This window comes from Cryptomeria japonica, chromosome 7 (genome assembly GCF_030272615.1).
Source record: "Cryptomeria japonica chromosome 7, Sugi_1.0, whole genome shotgun sequence".
NCBI classification, from domain to species: domain Eukaryota; kingdom Viridiplantae; phylum Streptophyta; class Pinopsida; order Cupressales; family Cupressaceae; genus Cryptomeria; species Cryptomeria japonica.
The window spans coordinates 66,495,581-66,515,006 of NC_081411.1; the positions used below are offsets into that span (position 1 = coordinate 66,495,581).

Below are 19,426 nucleotides of genomic sequence, written 5' to 3' on the forward strand. Positions count from 1 at the left end.
CCGGCTAGTGTATGATGAATCTATGATATTATAGATGTCCATTCATGCATTTTCTACCTTATTTGTTGTTGCTTCCATTGTGTTACTCATGTTGCATGATCCTAATTGTTATCTTTTAGGACCCTCTGGATCATGGTTGTGTTAGATGGTATCAAAGTTGTTTGTGAACCATGAGGCATTTATTTGGGTGAAAAGATCACCGATTTGGGGCAGACTACAAGTGTGTTCAATAGATAGTCGACATAGAGTCAATTGGACCTTTGTAGTCAGATTGTCGAGTTAAGCTAGTTGCACCAAGTCAAGGGAAGAGATCTCCTCGACAAATATGAACCCTAGAAGGGTAGAGTAGATGATGGAGGTTTTCAAAAATGAGATGAGGAATGAGATTTGAAACACGTTGGCTAGTTTGTAGAGGAATCTAGAACCATAGGATGACTATGAAGAGGTAGAGGAAGAGCTAGAGGCTTAAGAGGTTGAAGCACCCACAGATGAGGGAGAAGAAAAATTTATTAGAGTGGTGGCACAAGTGAGTAAAATTCATAAAGTTGAGGTTTCTAACTTTTTTAGGTACATTAAATCTGGAAGACCTAGTAGATTAAATCAGAGAGTTAGATGACTACTTTAAGTTTGAAGATGTTAAAGACCCATAAAAGGTTTGGGTAGCACAAACTAAGTTGAAAGGACATGATGATCTATGGTGGAAAGAATTACAGAGAGAGAGTGGAGAATGACGAGATGAAAATCACCTAGTGGAGGCAGATGGTTACAAGATTGTAGGCTAAATTCATTCTGGTAGACTATGAGTTGGAGTTGTTCAAGAAGTTATAGAACTTGAAGTAGAAGGACATGAGTGTGAAAGAGTATGTCGAGGAATCCTATAAGGTGATGATCAGATCCAGGCATCAAGAGATAGATAGGGAGAAGGTGTCTAGATACATATATGGACTTTGATTCAACATTTAGGATGAGATGAGTATGCTGGAGATTTTTACAGTTGAGGAGGCTTACCAATATTCTTTAAAGGCAAAAGATAAAGTGAGGAGAAGATAGCAAAATAACCCTAAGGGAAGAGAGAGACATACAATGGATAGAAGGTAGATGAGTGGCACTATGCAAAGGTAGATTCCTGAAGAACCAAAATTTAAATAAAGTAAAGAACCGAAGCAGAAGACACAATGAGAAAGAAGTGGCAATAGTAGTAGGGAGTTTTGGGGTAAATTCTTCAAGTGTGGAGAAATTAGACATAGATCTTATGAGTGTCCTCAAGATAACAAAGGAAAGGAAAGGGGTTGCTTAGCATGTGAGGACTAGGAAATTAGAACTACAGATGTGAGTATGTTGGAACCGGAGAAAGGAGATTTCCTTATGTCTAGAAAAGTCTTGCAGAGTAGAGAGGAGAGTGAACCTATACAAAGGAAGAACCTTTTCTAGACTATTTGCAAATCAAGAGGTAAGTGTTGTAAGGTTATTGTGGATGGTGAAAGTACTGATAATATGGTATCTGAGGAGATGGTAGAGAAGCTTAGTTTGAAGAGGCTTAAGCACCCTAGTCCTTATAAGGTGAGTTGGTTGAAAGATGATCATGTGGTAGAGGTGAGAGAGTCCTTATGAAGATGAAGTCTTGTGTGATGTTTTGGCTATTAGTGCTTGTCATGTTTCGCTAGGTAGACTTTAGCAATTTGATAGAGGAGCTATCTATGATTGTAGAAAGATCATGATCTCTATTGAGAGGGATGGGAAGAAATTCACTTTGAATTCTTTGAAGGAGAAGGAGAAGGAAGGAAAAAAACTCGAGTCTTGTGAAGAGTTATTGTGTCGAGAAGAAGGATGTAGAGGATATCTTAGATTTGAAGAAAGATCTTATGGATTGGCCTGATAGCAAGGTTGTACTAGATGACAACAAGGTTAGAGTTATGGTTGCAGACAAGATGAATTTTGGTGGAAGAACTAAATTATATTTGCATAAGAAAGGGGTTGGAGGTAAAAGACAAAGTACACGTATGAAGAAAAGAAAGAAGGGGGAGAGAAGAAGAAGTTGGAGAATCTAGCAGAAGTACCAGAAGGGTTATGGAAAGAGAAACTTGCAAACAAGGAATACATTTGGATTAGAAATGAGCATGGGGTCTATATCCCAAATCCTTTTCAATGTTCATGAGCTTCCTCTCATGGAACATCTTTTTTCTACTTGGGGTGTCTGATGCAGGAGCATCCCCAGTCTATGAGAAATCTTGCATCAACCAAAAATATTTGGTTTTAGTTTATTTCTACCCAGTTTTGTGTTCCTTTCAGCATTCTCAGAATGTTGTTCTTTTTTGTTTGTTACGGATTAGATATTTTGCTTCCAGACTTGTTTTCATGCCTTACTCAGGATTTCAGTTCATTTGGATCTTTCTCTGGAAAGTTGCCGCTTCCAAATTATCTATTTCTTGGTTCCCAGAGCAATTTTGAGCTTAATAGCTAGTTGGAGATTTCTTCTCTTATGGGGCAATTTCTTGGCTTGTAGATCTAATTGGCACTTCATTCTGTGTTCTTGAGCCCTTGACCGACCCTCATTTGTGGTTCATACTTAAGGTTCCTAGTAAGATACAAGGCCACCATGAATCTACATAAGCATGATGACTAAATTGTAGGAACTATTGAGTTAAGCAAATACTTTTTATAAGAAGATTAACTACGAAGCTTCTTGAAACAAATAAGCTTGTCAATCTCTAAAAAAATGGGTGGTTAGACAAAATTAATCATAATTTGAACAAGATAGTTAATCTATTCTTATTAATAGATAATATAACTACTATTATCAATGAAGAATATTTGAGTTTCAAGAATTTGATTATACTATTTAAGAAGTTCAATATATATCTCCATGGGATATTCAATGCCCACTCATCTTACTTAAGGAAGGCATAAAATGGTACTTCATGGCTTAATCTATTGTGTGATAGCTTAGATTGTTATTTAGTTTTTTTATTTTATTGTATTATAGTATGTGACTTATCTATGTGAGACCTATCTATTTGGTAGATTATTTATTTTTCTTAGTTTTTTGTTTGGTTAGAACATTTTTCCTTTCTAGTTGTGTAGTAGAAAATTAAAGGAAAATGGTTTTCATTAGATTTTTTTTTTTCTTTCATTTCAATAGTTAGAGGAATTTACTTTCCTTATAGCTAGTATAAGAAATTTATTTTATTTTATTTAATCATGTATAATTTTAGTTTGCAAGTTATTTTCAATCCTAGACTAGGGGAACTATCGAGCCTAGTTGTAATGAAGAAATTAAACAATTATTATCTTCTAGATTACATTTAAAATGAAATGTAGTTAGAGGTTCTTAAGAAATTGTATTGGAATGTTGGTAAAACTTCATTTTGTGCCCTAGGTTGGTCTCCTGAGGTGATTTCTGAAGAAATATTGGCTCTGTCGTACCCTAGGTGGGTAATTATCAAGAACATTCCTCCATTTTTGTGGAAATTTATCCCTCAAATCATGGAACCCATCGGTAAATTCATCTGTATGGATGACTCTCCACAGCTCGTGCCCCATCTCAATGCCAGAGTGCTCATTTCCATTAAACCTGGGATTGATCTTCCTAATATTCTCAATCTCAATATTGAGGGAGATATTTTCTCCCACCCTCTAGAAATTTTAGGAGGGTTAAACACATGTTTCCTCTGTAAAAAAGATGGCCATGTATGTAAAAATTGCCCTATTCTTAATAAGAAATCCTCAATTTTGAACTCGCGAAGAACCCTTATGGATAACATTGGTCCCCCCTAACCCTATGGCTCCATCCTCCCCTGTGGTCCATCCTGTCATGGGTAGCACCCCTGCAACTATTCCTGACTTACCCATAATAGATATGTGCCCTAAAAACACTCAAACCAATATGGCTCCCCCCCTTCTCCCCTATTGCAAATAATATAGAACAACTGGGTGTGGAACAACAAGATAGTTTTTAAATGGTTACAAACAAGTCTAAGAAGTGTAGAAGGATGAATGAACAACAATGAGCCATTGATAAGATTAGGTCTAGTGATAATGTCAGTTTTAACCCTGCTCAGAATAATGTCAATCTCACCCCACCCTCAGTTGATGGTAATCTTTCAAAAGTTAAGAGTACCATTAATAATTTTGAAACCCCCGATAGTTGCACTAGTGATTTCCATATGGGTGATGGCTCTATGACTTCCTCGAGGACTAATCGCATCTCTGATAACCTTGGCTTCATCGATCCCACCCCTTGTATCGGTATCAGTAGTGAATCTAGTGTGAGTTTGCCTCCAAAAGTCTTCAAATAACTTGATGTTGATGATGTGATTCAGGTCATCACTGTTGATACTAGGGCCGATAGAAATTATGTCTTTTTCCCCTCTAACCTGTCATCCACACAAATGCCTTGGATGGCAGTGAATGACACCCCAGTCCAGCCTACTACCTACGTGGAACCTCCTTCTAAAAATGTCTCTCAAGGAGATGATGATTCTGGTGAAGACCATGATGATCAAATTGAGGGTTGTTCCAAACCCAATAGAAGAGGATGCCCCATGGGCTCAAAGAAAAAGGCCCCCACTGACAAGAAGAAGGGCAAGGGTCTCCCTACCTGTGATATCAGCCTTCATGCTGCTAAGCGCTCGTAATTCCCCCACTATTTACCATGAAGTACATCTCATGGAATGTTAGAGGGCTGGAAGCCTCAAATAGAAAGAAGATTGTTAAACATTTCTTGGACTCTCAAAAAGACTTGGACTTTCTAATGCTTCAAGAGCTTAAAACTATTAATTTTACCTTGGATATTAACCTAAATTTCATTTGGAAAGACTCCATCAAAATTTCCTCCAATCACCTTAGGGGTAAAGGTGGTGTTGGACTGCTCATTAATCCTAGATGGTCAAACCATATTACTGGCAAGGGTTACTCCCCCTATAATAAGGTTGTTTGGGCCTCTATTAATGTTGACAACACCCTCATTGGGGTGTGCTCTATCTATGCGTCCAATGACTATAAGGAAATAAGTGCCCTTTGGGATTGGATTGCATCCTTACCTGATATTCCCTGGATCCTTGGAGGAGACTTTAATATGATTGAGAATTGTGATGATAAAATGGGGGGTAATGCTTTTGAATGGAAAGGCTCTGAAAAATCCCATTGGGATAGAATGAAATTTAAGAAAAAATTGTTTGATCGTCTTCTTGGTAATAAGGCCGATACAAGGGGCCTCTGGAACACTTGGTGCAATTTCCAAAAAGGTTGTAATAGAGTTTATTGTAGACTTGACCGTTTTTATGCCAATAAAGATGTTTTTTCATTCATCCCTAATAACCATGGCAATTTTGTTGTTGTCTGGCCTTTTACTCTCTCGGATCACCACCCTATTACTGCTCACATCAAACTTGCTAACTCCTTACCTGCTAATGTGGTGGGGCCTAAGAAGTTCATTCTTAACACTAATTTACTTAAAGATCTTGATGTTCTTGCTGCCATTAACCTCATCAAACTCCTAAATAAGGATAATAAGAACTTAGCTTCACATATTGTTAGGTGGAATTATAATGTTGTTTCCTGGCAAAAACTCTTGCAAACTATTGGTCAAAAAAGGGCCAAAGACTCCAGATTTATGGAAAAGACTCTTCATCTTAATCTGCTCCACCTTGAAAATGAAATTCAGTTGACTCCTTCCTGCCCTGACCTTGCCAACCAAGTGGAAAAAACCAGGGATGCCCTTCGATTACATCAGCAAGTTAAGATCAAGCGGGGCATGATTAGAGCCTGTAGCCATTGGATCCAATTTGGTGATAAAGGCTCCAAGTTTTTCTTTAATCTGCTTAAACATAAGAAAATTTGGGAAAAGATTGATAGACTTTTTGTTGATAATCAAGAAATTGTTGATTTGGACAACATTAAAGAAGCCTTTGCCCTCTTCTACCAAAAACTTTTCAACTCTGAAGACTTTGAGGCTGCCAAGGCCCTCAAACTTAAATGCAAATCCATAATTCCCTATAGGATCTCCAAGGGGGAATCTTGCCTCCTTAAACAAAATTTCAGAATTGATAAAATTTAGAAAGCCATCAAACTCCCTCCACAATGACAAAGCCTCGGGGCCTGATGGGCTCCCAGTTGAGTTCTACAAAGCCAACCTTAACTGGATTTGCTCTGATCTTCTTGATATATACAATGAGGATTTGGGTAAGGGTTCCCTTGGCAATGTTATCAATAAGGGCATTATTAAACTCATACCCAAGGATGGTGGCAAGGCCCTCATTAACAACTAGAGACCCATTACCCTTCTCAATGTGTCCTATAAGATCCTAGCTAAAATGTTGGTCGTCCGACTGGAAAAGATCTTGCCCAAGTTCATCTACCCCACCCAAACTGGCTTCATTAAAGGTAGGTATATTCTAGAAAATCTCATCACAAGCTGGCAAGCCATGTAATGGTCTAAAGTTTCTAGTCAAGGCACTACTATATTTCTCCTTGACTTTGAGAAAGCCTATGATAGGGTGGAATGAGACTTTATTATTATGATGCTTGAAGCCTTTGGCTTTCCTAGTGAATTATGTACTTATGTCAAGGTCCTTCTTCAAGATGCCTCTACTCAGATTGATGTTAATGGCTCCCTCTCCTCTTCCATTATGCTCTCTTGGTCCATTAGACAGGGCTGCCCCTTGGCCCCTACTCTCTTTGTTATTTCCTCTGACGCTTTATTCTACCTCCTTAGGGATAATTCCCTCTCCCCAAATGTTAATTGGATTAGGCTCCCTGATGATAATGAATTGATGAATATTCAATTTGCCGATGACACGGTTCTTTTTCTTGAGCTCACCAAGCAAAACATGGATAACCTTAGCCTTAAAATCCAATGCTTTGGGTCAATCTCTGGAGCTCGGATCTCCCAAACCAAGTCTACCTTCCTTAGCTGGATAGATCACCCCCTGATTGGTTTGGACACCTTGGCTACCAATGGGGTGGTCCTAAAAAAATTGTTAGATACCTTGGAGTTCCCTTCTCGGTGTCCCCTTCCCTCAAAGATATGTGGCTCTGGGTTAAGGAGAAAACTGATAAGAAACTTAGTATATGGAATAATATATTCCTCTCCCTAGCTGGCAGGGTTCAAGTGTGCCAAAAAATCCTCTCCTCCTATAATATCTACTACTCCTCTGCTTGGATGTTTAGCAACTATCAAATCCTTGAAATTCAAAAGGTTGTTAAACGGTTCCTTTGGTCTGATGGCAAAGGTAATAATAAATTACACGCTGTTAACTAGAAGTGGTGCCATATTGAGAAATCTCTTGGTGGCCTTGGATTAAAAGATCTTAGGATCTAAAGTCTTGCCCTTGTGGCTAAATGGATCTTCCATTCTCTCGAAGGTCAAGAACCTTGGAAGGTTTTAATCAGACACAATATTGAGAGGGCTATCCCTAAGAATGCTAAGTCTTGGAAGGGTTTACCTCTCACCGACCTTGTGGCCGGTGGTTTTCCCATTTCTGTCCAAGGCACTTGTGTGTTCAAGTCTATTTGGAAAGCCTAGGAACATGTTAGGGGGTTTTTGGTCAACACTAGTGTCAACAATGGTGACTTGATTCATGGCAAGAGATCCTTATGGTGGAACCTCTTCCACACTGGCAAACCCTTGGTCCCTACTCAAGGATGATCAACTAGAGCCTGGGCCAACAAAGGGATCAAATATCTTATTGATGTTTTGGAACATGATACTCTTATTATGTGGGAAGATCTCAGCTCAAAATTTAACCTCTGCCCCACTCAAAAAAGAACCTGCAACATGATTAAGTAGGCTTGTATTGATTTCGGTCTTCCTAAAGACTGTGATGCTGATTCTAATAGATTTATGTCTTTTAAATGGGCTGATGGTACTCTTTTGGCTAAAATCAAGGCTCGTAACATTTACTCTATCTTAACTTATGAGGCTTCCATCATTTTTCATGTTAGCATTTTATGATATTTTGAAATGCTTGTTATGCAGTGGCAAAAGGCCTTCAACATGCTATGGAAAAGTTTGATCGAGCCAAAAATCAAGTTCTTTAAATGGCTTATGATACTTAATAGACTTCCTCTCTGGAGGAATTATGATAATAATGATTTATGCTCTATTTGTAAACTTCCTGAGACTGGCAAGCATATTTTCTTTGATTACTCCATTGCTAAGGAAATATGATTAATGTTTGGCTTTTCTATCCCTAATCTTGTGAATATTAGGGAAATTATTTCTGGGCACATTAAAGGATTGAAAAAGGATGCTAATATCTTTTGGTTTACTTTATCTACCAATATTATTTGGTATATTTAGAAAATTAGGAATGCTGATAGGTTTGAAGGCCAAGCCAGGGCCCTTACTAAGTCCTTTCAAAGACTCACATTCTTCAAAATTGTTGTGCAAGTTGCCTCTACTATGAATGTTGAGAGGCACAAGCTTCTGAGGTTCCTCAAGGATGGTCATGCCACCATGTTCATGAATGAGATGAAGGATGGTTATGAGTGGAGGCGCAACGAGGACAACCTATCCTCCTTTGAGGAGGCTCTCAAGAAGTTGAACAACCAAATTAAAGATAACAGGGAGCCCTCCTACGCCCAAGTTGAGATGTTGACACAGATTCAAAGCCAAAAGACCATTGTTTGGATGGAAGGACTTTAGGGATGGGTGGCATGGGTTGAACCCCATGACGACATCCTCCCTTGATGCTTTTGTTGACTTCTCATGATGCAGTTAGTTTGTTATTGCTCTTTTGTGCGGATTACGCACTCTGTTGATTACTTGGGTTTTTGTTGTCATGTGGCAGTGATAGCTATGTTTTATTGAGGCTTGGCCTCCTTGTTCTGGATTCTCTCGATTTTTAATATTAAAAAAAATGATGAGAGCATTAAAAAGGATTTAAATATTACATAAATTAGAAGTGCTGAATAATAACTTGGATTTACAAACTAAAATAGTAGAGAATAGAAACTTTGCACTAGACGAGGGAGCTTACAATCCAAGACACTATCTTGATGTGCTGATATTTATGTGATGAGATTGTAGTCTTTCTTACATGTTGTCATCCCAATCTCATGTTGTTGGCCCAAAAAGTTACAATTCAAAGTATTCACAACATTTCAAACACACATAAACAATAGAAAACAAGGACAACAAAAGCATCACACTAGAGGAGACGAAATGATATATAAATGAATTTAGATTTAGAAGAAATGAAGCAATGACATGAAAAAGAAAATGAGAGAATAAAATCCCCATGCAATTGTAGTCTCCCAAATACTTGTGGCTAGAGGATGAAAAAGGTTGGGGTTGCTTTGGAGCTGCCAGGAATGGTCAAGCCCCTAGTTGGGTCTTTTAAGCTCCATGTAAAGTCCAATAGAAAATAGGAAACTATACTTTGCCTAAGTGCATCTTAGATAGAGAACACAATGATGAAATAAATCTACAAATATCAAATCCCGCATTTACAAGGATCGATAACTAGTGCATATAATATTGAATTAATAATGGTAGTAGCTAGCAAGAGATTTGTTAGAGGATAAAGAGATGATATAAAAAATAAAACTTGTACAACTATTAAAATAGCAATGACAACTGGCTTAACAATACTAAACCTTATTCATTGTTGAGATTGAAGATTAGGGGTCAAAGAAGCATGTATAATTGGAGAAGAAAAATAGATTAAGAAATGAACCCACTGTCACTCATAATTATGTTATTTATCAATATACAATTGTATTAAACTATTCCATCAAAATAGATCCAAAATTAAATAAAATTGTAAATATTCAAATTTCATTAATACCCTTTTTAAGATATACATAATAATATAAACACATCTTCATACAAAATTACCTCTCTTCAAATAATTTCTCAGATTCGTTCCTTTTACCTACATATATACTAAATTCAAAGACAAGGTTATATGAACCCTCTAAAGCTCCGGGTGAAACCATGTGCAGAATAACAACTAAAATTCCAGTCTGTACTTTCGTTAAAAATCTCTAAACTGACAAACAAGGCTACATGAAGCCCCACCACAAGATGATACGAAGAAACCACATGGGGGAATATCATCTCAAAACATCTTGCTTGCCGTTGAATCAAAGCTCTTTTGACTATTAGTGCAGACCCCCTGTCGTGGTCGGTATAACTGAGGAATAACTTCGTCCATCTGCTTACTTATTCTCTTTTGTACACCAAATATATATATATATATAAGAAAATGGAATCTTAGATCAAAAATATGCACAATATCCCATATAAATATGGATTGCAAATGGGCTGTGAACAACATCACAGGATCTGTTTAACATTGGCTTAGCTTTCTTACAGTTTTTTTTGAAGCATATATACTATTGTTCTTGCTTTGAAATTTATTTCATCAATAACATTAGAATGATGGTTCCACAGATGCTATCAAGGCTGTGGTCATACTTTGTGTTTGTTTCAAGCAAGAAGGCAAGGCTCACAGGGCAGTCCACTGATGGCAGGGAAGCAGCCCTGCTTAACTATGTTCTTAACAAGGCAGATGAAGGTAATGCAGAGGCTGTCTTGGCTGCCATTGATGATTACACTCAGAGTGTTTGGATGATGAACATTGGCAAGCACAAGGGTTCCATTCTGGAATCTGCAGTGCACAGATGTGAACCCAAATTGGCCTTAGAGCTGGGAGCTTATTGTGGGTATTCAGCCATTAGAATTGCTTCCAAGATGACAAAGCCTGGTAGCAAGCTGATCTCTATAGAAATGAATCCCAATAATTGCAATGTTGCCAAAGAAATCATAATTCATGCAGGTAAGTTTTCTAGTTTTCCTTTTCTTTTGGCTGTTATTGCATACATGAGGATGTTGATATTATTTGACAGTGTAAATTTACCCTCAGAGATCAAATGGGTTTTTCTCTCAGGCATTTTCTGTCATTTGAAAGTATAGAGAACCCACTGTTTTAACATGGTTTTCCTTTTGCTTTTTCTGGTTTGGTGTGGTCTCAGGGGTTGCATCAAAGGTGGATGTCATGGAAGGAACAGTGAGTGACAAAGTGGAGGACTTGTGTGAGATGTTAGATGATGAAGGGGTTCCACACTTTGATTTTATATTGATGGATCACTCCAAGCAAAGTTACTTGTCAGATTTCTTGGTGCTCAAGGAGCGAGGAATGATTGGGAAAGGAACTGTCATTGTGTCCAACAATGTGGGTTCAGATTTCTCCAACTATCTGCGAACTAAAACTAATGAATTGGAGAGTGAAGAACACAAGTGTTGTGCAGAGTACTTGAGTCTCCTTCCATCTATTATCACTGTTTCCACTTTCAAGGCTGATCTTCCCATCTCTGTTAGGACATAAGTTTTATGAGTTTAACATGTTTGCAGTAGAAAGTGAGTCCTTGAAATAGAGCTGAAAGTAGGTGTTCAGTCATCCATGGACGTTGCTTCTATTTCTTTCCGCAATTTAAGGCATGATATTTTCATATACAAACTTTGAGGTAGAATTGTTAGGTTATGTTATCCTTTCTAATTGGTAACTGAGTTTACATATAAATAAAAGAATCTTGCTGCTTCAAAGATAAACTTAATTTCTTCCGATGAAGCAAGAGCAAAAAGAAATTAACGTCAACATAATGCTTATGAATTTTTTGATGAATCTTCTTTTCTTCTACGTTGGCAGTCACTGTCACTGTCATGATAGTGGAAGGATTGGGAATAAGGCCATTGCCAATTCAACTAGACGATAAGAAAGTTTAGCACATCGATTTATCATATTCCTTGTGCATGGGATATATGGTGTCTCTTATAAAGTTAAACTTTGATATGTTTGTCAAGGGATATACATGTGTAAAGAAAAATGAACATTCCTTTGTTTTTGCTTAAAGATATAAGATTCATGTGAGTGAGTCTAATTAACTCAGACTGACAAATGAGTAAATAGTTTTGGTATATGTTTTTTTTTTTTTTAAATATTTTAATAATTAAATATAGAAATTAAATAGAAAATGTGTATTTTATTTTATTATTGTAAAGTGAGTAGAATTTGTAGTGACATTAAAAATTGAACGTTTTAGGATGATTCAAAAATAAATGGTAATGGTTTGTTTCTTATTTTAGATGTTGTACAATGTTAAGTTTGGAAATCAGGATTGAATTTTAAAAATTTGAAATGTCATACATCTATAAATTTGATTTGTTGGGAAGATGTTATACAATTTGTATCAAATATTATGTATTTTGTAATGTTATCGTTCATGTTAAAATGACATGTCACACATCAAACTTGGGCATTTATTTCTCTAATGGAGTCCATGTTGTGACATTGCAAATATTAATGTGGATAGCACATTGGGGGAGCATGGTTCAGGGAGCATAGCCAATTGGTCTCATTGTGTTAATGTATTTAATATTTTTGAGACCTTATACAATGCTTTTCATATTCTATACACATTTAATGCTTGGGTTATCTATTGCAAGCTAAATGTGTTAATGTATTTAATATTTTTGAGACCTTATACAATGCTTTTCATATTATATACACATTTAATGCTTGGGTTATCTATTGCAAGCCAATCTTGGGTGCTTGGGAATGCAGTTTGGAGAATAAAATGGGGTGCCTTGGAGAACATGCAATCACATGTTATTAGCTAGTTCCAGTGTTGGGGCCAACTTTGTAAGTTGATTGTTTTTGTTGGGACACTAATTATTGGTAGCAAGGTGGTTTGGGAATCTTCTAGTAATATGTTGGTTTTGTTGCTCTATTGCTTATAAATAGAAGAATTGGGTAGTATGTTATCTATCATCTTGTGCTTGATTTTTCTTTGAGTGTGGGGGCATAGATTTCTTGAAAGAGCTTGGTGTTTACAAGTATATTGAAATATTTTTTATTAATAGATAATACATTAGTTTAGAGCTTTGGAGATTTAGTTTTCTCAAAAAAAAATAAAAAAATCTTAGGGTCTACTGATGTCTCATTTTATTTTGTGGTTTCTTTATTGTGGTATTTCATTCTTAGTATTCTTGAGTTGTTATTTCAAAATATTGCTGAAATTTTTGTAGATTAGATAACTTGTGCCACCCTTCATGGAGAGTTAATTGTGGAAGCTTTGCATATTTTGTTTCACTTGACATCGAAGCCTACCTAGTTTGTTCAATCTACGAGGAATATGGATTATGTCTATTAATACTTGTTTGAGTGGAAAGTTTGTAGTAACAATCGTGTTTTTAGGATATATAATTATGGTAAATATATCTATTTAATGATGACAACTTTGAATTATGAAAATTCAAGATGGATGATTTGTTTATAAATAGAAATTTTAGAGATTATAATATCGAATAAAAAATCAAATAACATAAAAGATGAAAACATATAAATTTTTATTCAAAGACAAATGTTTCACTGCTCTTGAATTCTACTATGAAACCCACCACCAACCAGCTTTGAGATAAGTATGTGGAAAATAACAACTCAAATTCTCAAATTCCAGTCTATACTTTCGTTAATAGTCTCTAAACTCGCAAACAAGGTTACATGAGCCCTATTAGGCCTCACCAAAAGGTGATACGAAGAAACCACATGATGGAATATTATCTAAAAACAACTTGATTGCCATTGATACAAAACTCTTTTGACTATTGGTACATACCCCCTTTCCTGGTCGGTCCAGCTGAGGAATTACTTCTTCCATCAGGTTACTTTTTCTCTTTTGTACACACAAAATAAAAATATTTAACAATATGGAATCCTAAATCAAACATATGCACAATCTCTCCCTTATAAATATGGATTGTAAATGAGCTAGGAACAACATCACAAGATCTGTTTATCATTAGCTGAGCTTTCTTATAGTTTCATTTGGAAGCATATATAATATATCAATAATTTCTTCCTTTAAAATTACTTTTATCAATAGGATTAGAATGATGGATTGTAAGTAAGCTAAGAACTACATCACAAGATCTATACACCATTTGTCCATCATATTTAGCAGGTTTAGCTTTCATATAGTTTTATTTTGAAGCACATATATACTATATCAATCTTGTTCTTGCTTTGAAATTTCTTTCACGAATAGTTCCATAGATGCTGTCAAGGCTGTGGTCATACTTTGTGTTTCTGCCCAGCAAGAATGAAAGGCTCACAGGGAAACAGGATACATGGAATTGCTAGCAAATGCAATCTTCTTCATTAGTAACAAAGGTTACATAACAATAAGAGAATCTTGTTGCTTCTGAAATGCAAAGACAGACTTGATTTCTTCCTTTGATGCAATATGAGTAAGAGCAAAAGAAAATTAATGTCTACCTAATGCTTATCATCTGTTTATTTTGTTAGACAAAATCATGATATTGGAAGCTTTAAAAATAAGACCATTGTCAATTCAGCCAGGCGACAAGAAAATTCAGTATATCGATTTGTCACATTCCTTGTCCATGGTATATATGGTTGCCCTATATAAAGTTGATCTTTGATCTCTTTATAAAGGGATTTAAATATGTTTAAAGAAAACTGAGCATTTCTTAAAGTGTGATTTATCTTAACTAAATAAGATCCACAACTCTCTCTTATTAACTTAGACTAACAAATGCGCATGACTTTTTTCATATTTGATTTTTAGATATTTTAATAATTAATTGTAAAAAATAAATAAAAAACGTGTATCTAGTTTTATTATTGAAGAGCGAATGTAATTATAAGTGACACTAAAAATTGGATTTCTAAAGTTTAATAAAAAATAAATGGTCGCAATCTATTTTTCACTTTGGAATTAAAGTATTTTGTTTTATCTATAGAGTGTTCAATTTGGCAAACAAGGTCAAGTTTAAGATCTAAAAAATATCCTATACCTATAGACTTGATCTTCTCGGGAAGATGATTTATAGTTTTTAAGGATTTTTAATTATTTTGTAATGTTGAGGTCCATGCCTAAATGGGATGCCATATATTAGAATTTGATAATATTTTCCTAAGGGATGTCAAATATGACATTATAATGTTAATGTGGATGACACGTCAAAGGGTCATGATCTATTGAGGACATAGTCATTTTGGATCATTAGGTGAATGCGTTTAATATTTTTTGAGATCTTGCAAAATGCATTCAATATTCCAAAATAATTCAATGTTTCGGCTCACTATTGTAAGCTAATCTCGATTGCTTGGGTATGAGGTTTAGAGAATATAAAAGGGATGCCTTAGAGAATGTGCAATCACATGTTGTCACTTAGTTCTAGTGGGAAATTTGAGGTCCAATTTTGTTTATTGGTTATTTTATTTGGGACATTAATTATTAGTGGTAAGTTGGTCTAGTAATCTTCTAGTAAGTTTTTATGTCACTACTACTCTATTGCCTATCAATAGAAAGATTGGATGAGAGGCTATCTATCATCTTGTGCTTAATTTCTCTTTGAGTGTGGGTATGGATCTCTTGAAAGAGCTTGACACTTACAAGTGTATGTAATATTTTCAATTGTTAAATAATATATGTTAGTTTAGAGATTTGAAGATGAGGTATTTTCCAAATATATTTCTTACGATATATTTATAATACATTTGTTTACAAAAAAATTCGGGGCACATCCCATGAGGCAAAAATCAATATGGACTTGTTAATTGTACCTTCTACATACCACCTCCTACATTAATGATCCATACTCACATGCAAGCATAAAATAGTTCTAGACGCTAGGAAATTCTTTTAGAAAATTTCTCTATCTTTTTTGCAATTTTTATTTTGAAATTTTTTAAGAAAAACACTGGCCAAAATTTTTGGATGCTTTCATACAGTTCTAGCCTACGTAAACATTGACATTAGCATACCCCCTACATGCAACACTTTTCTTTTGTGGTTCCCACCGAATATGGCTGAACCACTTGTAGACAACTAAAATTGTCCTTTTAATTAAATAAATATTTTTATTTATTTAATTATTTAAGCCTAATTCTTCTATTAATTAAATAAATCTTTATTTATTTAATTAATTCACTTTAGTCCTTTCTAACCTTTTCTCATTTAAATAAATACTTTTATTTATTTAAATTATACTTTTCCTAAATTAAATAAATGTTTTATTTATTTAATTGATCCTACTTCCTCTATTAATTAAATAAATATTTATTTATTTAATTAATTCATTAGCTTTTTCTACCCATGACACATGTCATTCATCTCTTAAGTCTTCTCTTACCTACCCCTTTTATCATTTAATTATTTCCTATACCTACCCTTTAATCATTGCCAACCATTTATCTTTACACCTCTTAATCTTATCCCTCCATTTCTTATAGTGTTCTCTATATAAGAGGATACTCTGCTTCATTATCAACCCTAATGACATAATCAAGCCTTCTTGTGATAAAGCTATCAGCCACATTTCCGTTCTTTGTTGAGCTCTTGTGCACACATAAAATCTGAGATCAAATATATTAAACAAGATCAATGGAGATATGAAGAAATGGAGATTGAAACCCTACTTTACATGTGAATGGTATATTTGGTTTATTTTATTTATTTGCATGGTCTTAAGTATTTTCATTTGTGTATGGTGGATTACTTTCACTTTTAGGCTAGGGCTTTGTGGTTGGATCTTTGTTAGTCTTTCAATATTGTTGTTTTCACTATCCATTTTCACTGTATACATTTTGGCACGCCCGATGGGACTCTTGCCCCTTTTATTTTGGCATCTTGTCTACAGATTTTGTCTTTTTAAAAGTTGCAAGTTTGGCATTGCGATGATTCTGCATTTTTCTGCGTCTACAACGGATCTGACCGCGTCTATGTTCTGTTTCTGCATCTGAGGCTGCTAATTCTGCGTTTTTGATTTTTTACTATTTTTGCATATCTGTCATTCTAAAGTTGCATCTGCATAGAATCTTATCATGTTTTTGTTTTCTTTTCACGTCTATGTTTCTTCTTATTGCGTTTTTGGTTTTGCAAGGTTTTTTCTCAGTTTTGTAATTACAAGTTTTTGGAATCGCGTCTGTGAGCTATATTGTTGTGCCTATGTCTAGATTTGTGTCTGTGCAGGTTTTTGTCATGTATATATTTTGATATTTATTTTGTAGTTCTCAAATTTGAAAACCACGTCTTTTTTTCATCATTCTGCATCTGCATCTGGTATAGTTGCGTCTGTGTTTCAGTTTTGCAATTTTTGCTTTCATTTAGCGTTTTCAGATTTGTTTTTTAGGGATGACCTCTTTTGATCTGACTAGCAAAGTGGTGTTGCTATTTAAAAAGGAGAAAAATATCTTGTCAAAGGCCCCTATTTCATTAAGTCTTTTAGATTTAAAAATTTACCTAACTTGTGTGCTTGCAGGAGGGGTATCATTTCAAAACTACTAACAAGTTTGGTGCAGGACCTTTGGCAAAGATTTGATTTTGAAATTGCTTGCTTTGTCTTCTTTAGTTTAGCAAACACTTCATTTTGGGTCTTAAAATTAACAAGTCTCTTTTGTGTCTTGAGCAATAGGCTCTGTGTTTTACCTTTTAGAGGGTTTGCCTCCTGAGTAGCCCATAAGGACAAGTGAGAGGGAATGACCCAAGTGGTAATGGGATAAAGCCAATCTCTTCCAAGCCACTATAAATAAAAGTGTTTGTGATGAAAGTTGCAAGCAATGAGTGTTACATGCTTCTATAATAGCATTGTGAGTTTCCATAAACCCTACAGAGCACAACTTGTCTAGGCTGGGAGGCCTTCCATTCAGCGGAGCATAACACGCTACTTATTATAGCCACCTAAATGAATGCCCTTACTAGACACCATTTTGTGTTAGAAGCCAAAAACCTTCTATTTGTTGGCACAGGAGGTCAGACCTTTGAAGGGGTTCACATTCTTACGGTTCTTAGTAGAGATACAAAGTTCACCATGAGGATTTTTCGTGGGGACTAGTTCTTGGATGCCCCAAAGAAGTGAGTACCGAGGGTGGAGCTAGTGGAGTCAAGCATCTAACTATTCGCTCTGAATTGTGTAGTTGGGAAACCAAGTGATATTCAATAACTATTGTCTCGACTAGCCCTAGGATTTGTTCTTTCATGATCCAAACACTCAAACATTTTCAAGAAAAACAAAGAAACATTGTGTCTACCATGTTTTCAAGTGTATGTAAAAACATTTCACATTATATTTCACATTTGGAAATATTTTTTATCCTTTAGACAAAACACTCTCAAAGATTGAGTCTTCATTGTTATCATGTCCTCTTTCCATGAAAAGAGTCAAAACATTGAGATTTGGTCACATTAAACAACTTCAAAATCGGACAGAATTGCAGAAAATATTAGAAAATGCATCTGTGACTATTAAAATCATGTATGTGACAAAAAATCACGTCTATATAGTATAGGATTGTATCTGTATCCTACAACAGAATATCTACAATAAATTGTCACATTTTCAGAAACAGCGTCTCTGCCAGTTTAAACCACATCTATACAGAGCAAAATTGTATCTTTGATTTTCAAGCTAAAATAGTCATTATCACCAAAAAATCATGTCTCTATTTATTGTAACTACATATGGGCCCAAAAATCATGTCTGGGTTTGTTAAAACTGCGTCTGCGTTCATAGTTGAAAGATTACAGAAAATTCTTGAGAAAAAAAAGAACTTAAGTTTTCAAATTCAAAGAGCTTCTAAGGCTGCTTCCTATAGGGCTTCATCTTTCAGTCAACTTGTCTTGGTCACACATAGTCAATCATTTTCCTTCACTTGCATTTCCCTCATACATATCTTTTAAATTTGAGTTAAAAGGTTACTTTTCTTGTCCTCATCACACTTTGCAAACATACTACAACACAACACTAGGTGATTCCCACATCAAGATCTATCATTTCGGGTCTCATTTGGTCTTCTTAAATCAAGGTCAACTTGCCTCATCAAGAGATACATCATCTCTTTGGAAGCCATGCCTTACTCTTAAAAATAAATACTTTGGTCTTACATTCTTGGACATTGCAAGTTTACCCTAGATTCATCTACACTTTATACACCTCTTGGTCTTCCATAGTATTTGCATGTTCATCTTATCCTTTCATTTTGGTCAAGACTTTATTCTATGGTTGAAACCTATTCACAAAGGTCTAGAAGGGAAGCCAAAGAAGCTTTAAGGTCTTTAAGCATGAGTACCTATGAGTTTGATGGAGATGAATTATACAATGCATTTGACAACCACAGTAATATACCAGACAATGACAATAATGACAACAACAATGGAAATGATAATGACAATGACAACATGCCTCTGTGGATTTTGCAGAAGTTGAGGAAACTGTCATGGATCCTCATTTTAATAAATTGGTTCAAGAAATCATGAAGAGAGATAGACAATATTTCCTACAAGTTATGGCACAAAGTGGAACAAGATTACCCCATGATTTTGATATGTCACAAATTTTGGAGGATGATACAAACCAAATAAACCAAGTTAATACAATGCTTAGGAGGCCCAATAATAG

The 19,426-nt window shown here is 35.4% G+C and overlaps 1 protein-coding gene across 1 annotated transcript; it reads left to right on the forward strand.

The window, feature by feature from the left end:
• The first annotated feature begins 10,384 nt into the window (after positions 1-10,384).
• LOC131856429 (uncharacterized) lies at positions 10,385-11,330 on the forward strand. Its single transcript, XM_059208221.1, has 2 exons — positions 10,385-10,781; positions 10,978-11,330. The coding sequence occupies exons 1-2, from the start codon at positions 10,385-10,387 to the stop codon at positions 11,328-11,330; spliced, it is 750 nt and encodes a 249-aa protein (XP_059064204.1).
• The last annotated feature ends 8,096 nt before the right edge of the window (positions 11,331-19,426 follow it).

Coding starts and splice junctions, on each gene's coding strand:
- LOC131856429 (XM_059208221.1), top strand. CDS start 10,385: ATGGTTCCACAGATGCTATCAAGGCTGTGGTCATACTTTGTGTTTGTT. Junction 10,782..10,977: donor AGAAATCATAATTCATGCAG/GTAAGTTTTCTA, acceptor GTGTGGTCTCAG/GGGTTGCATCAAAGGTGGAT.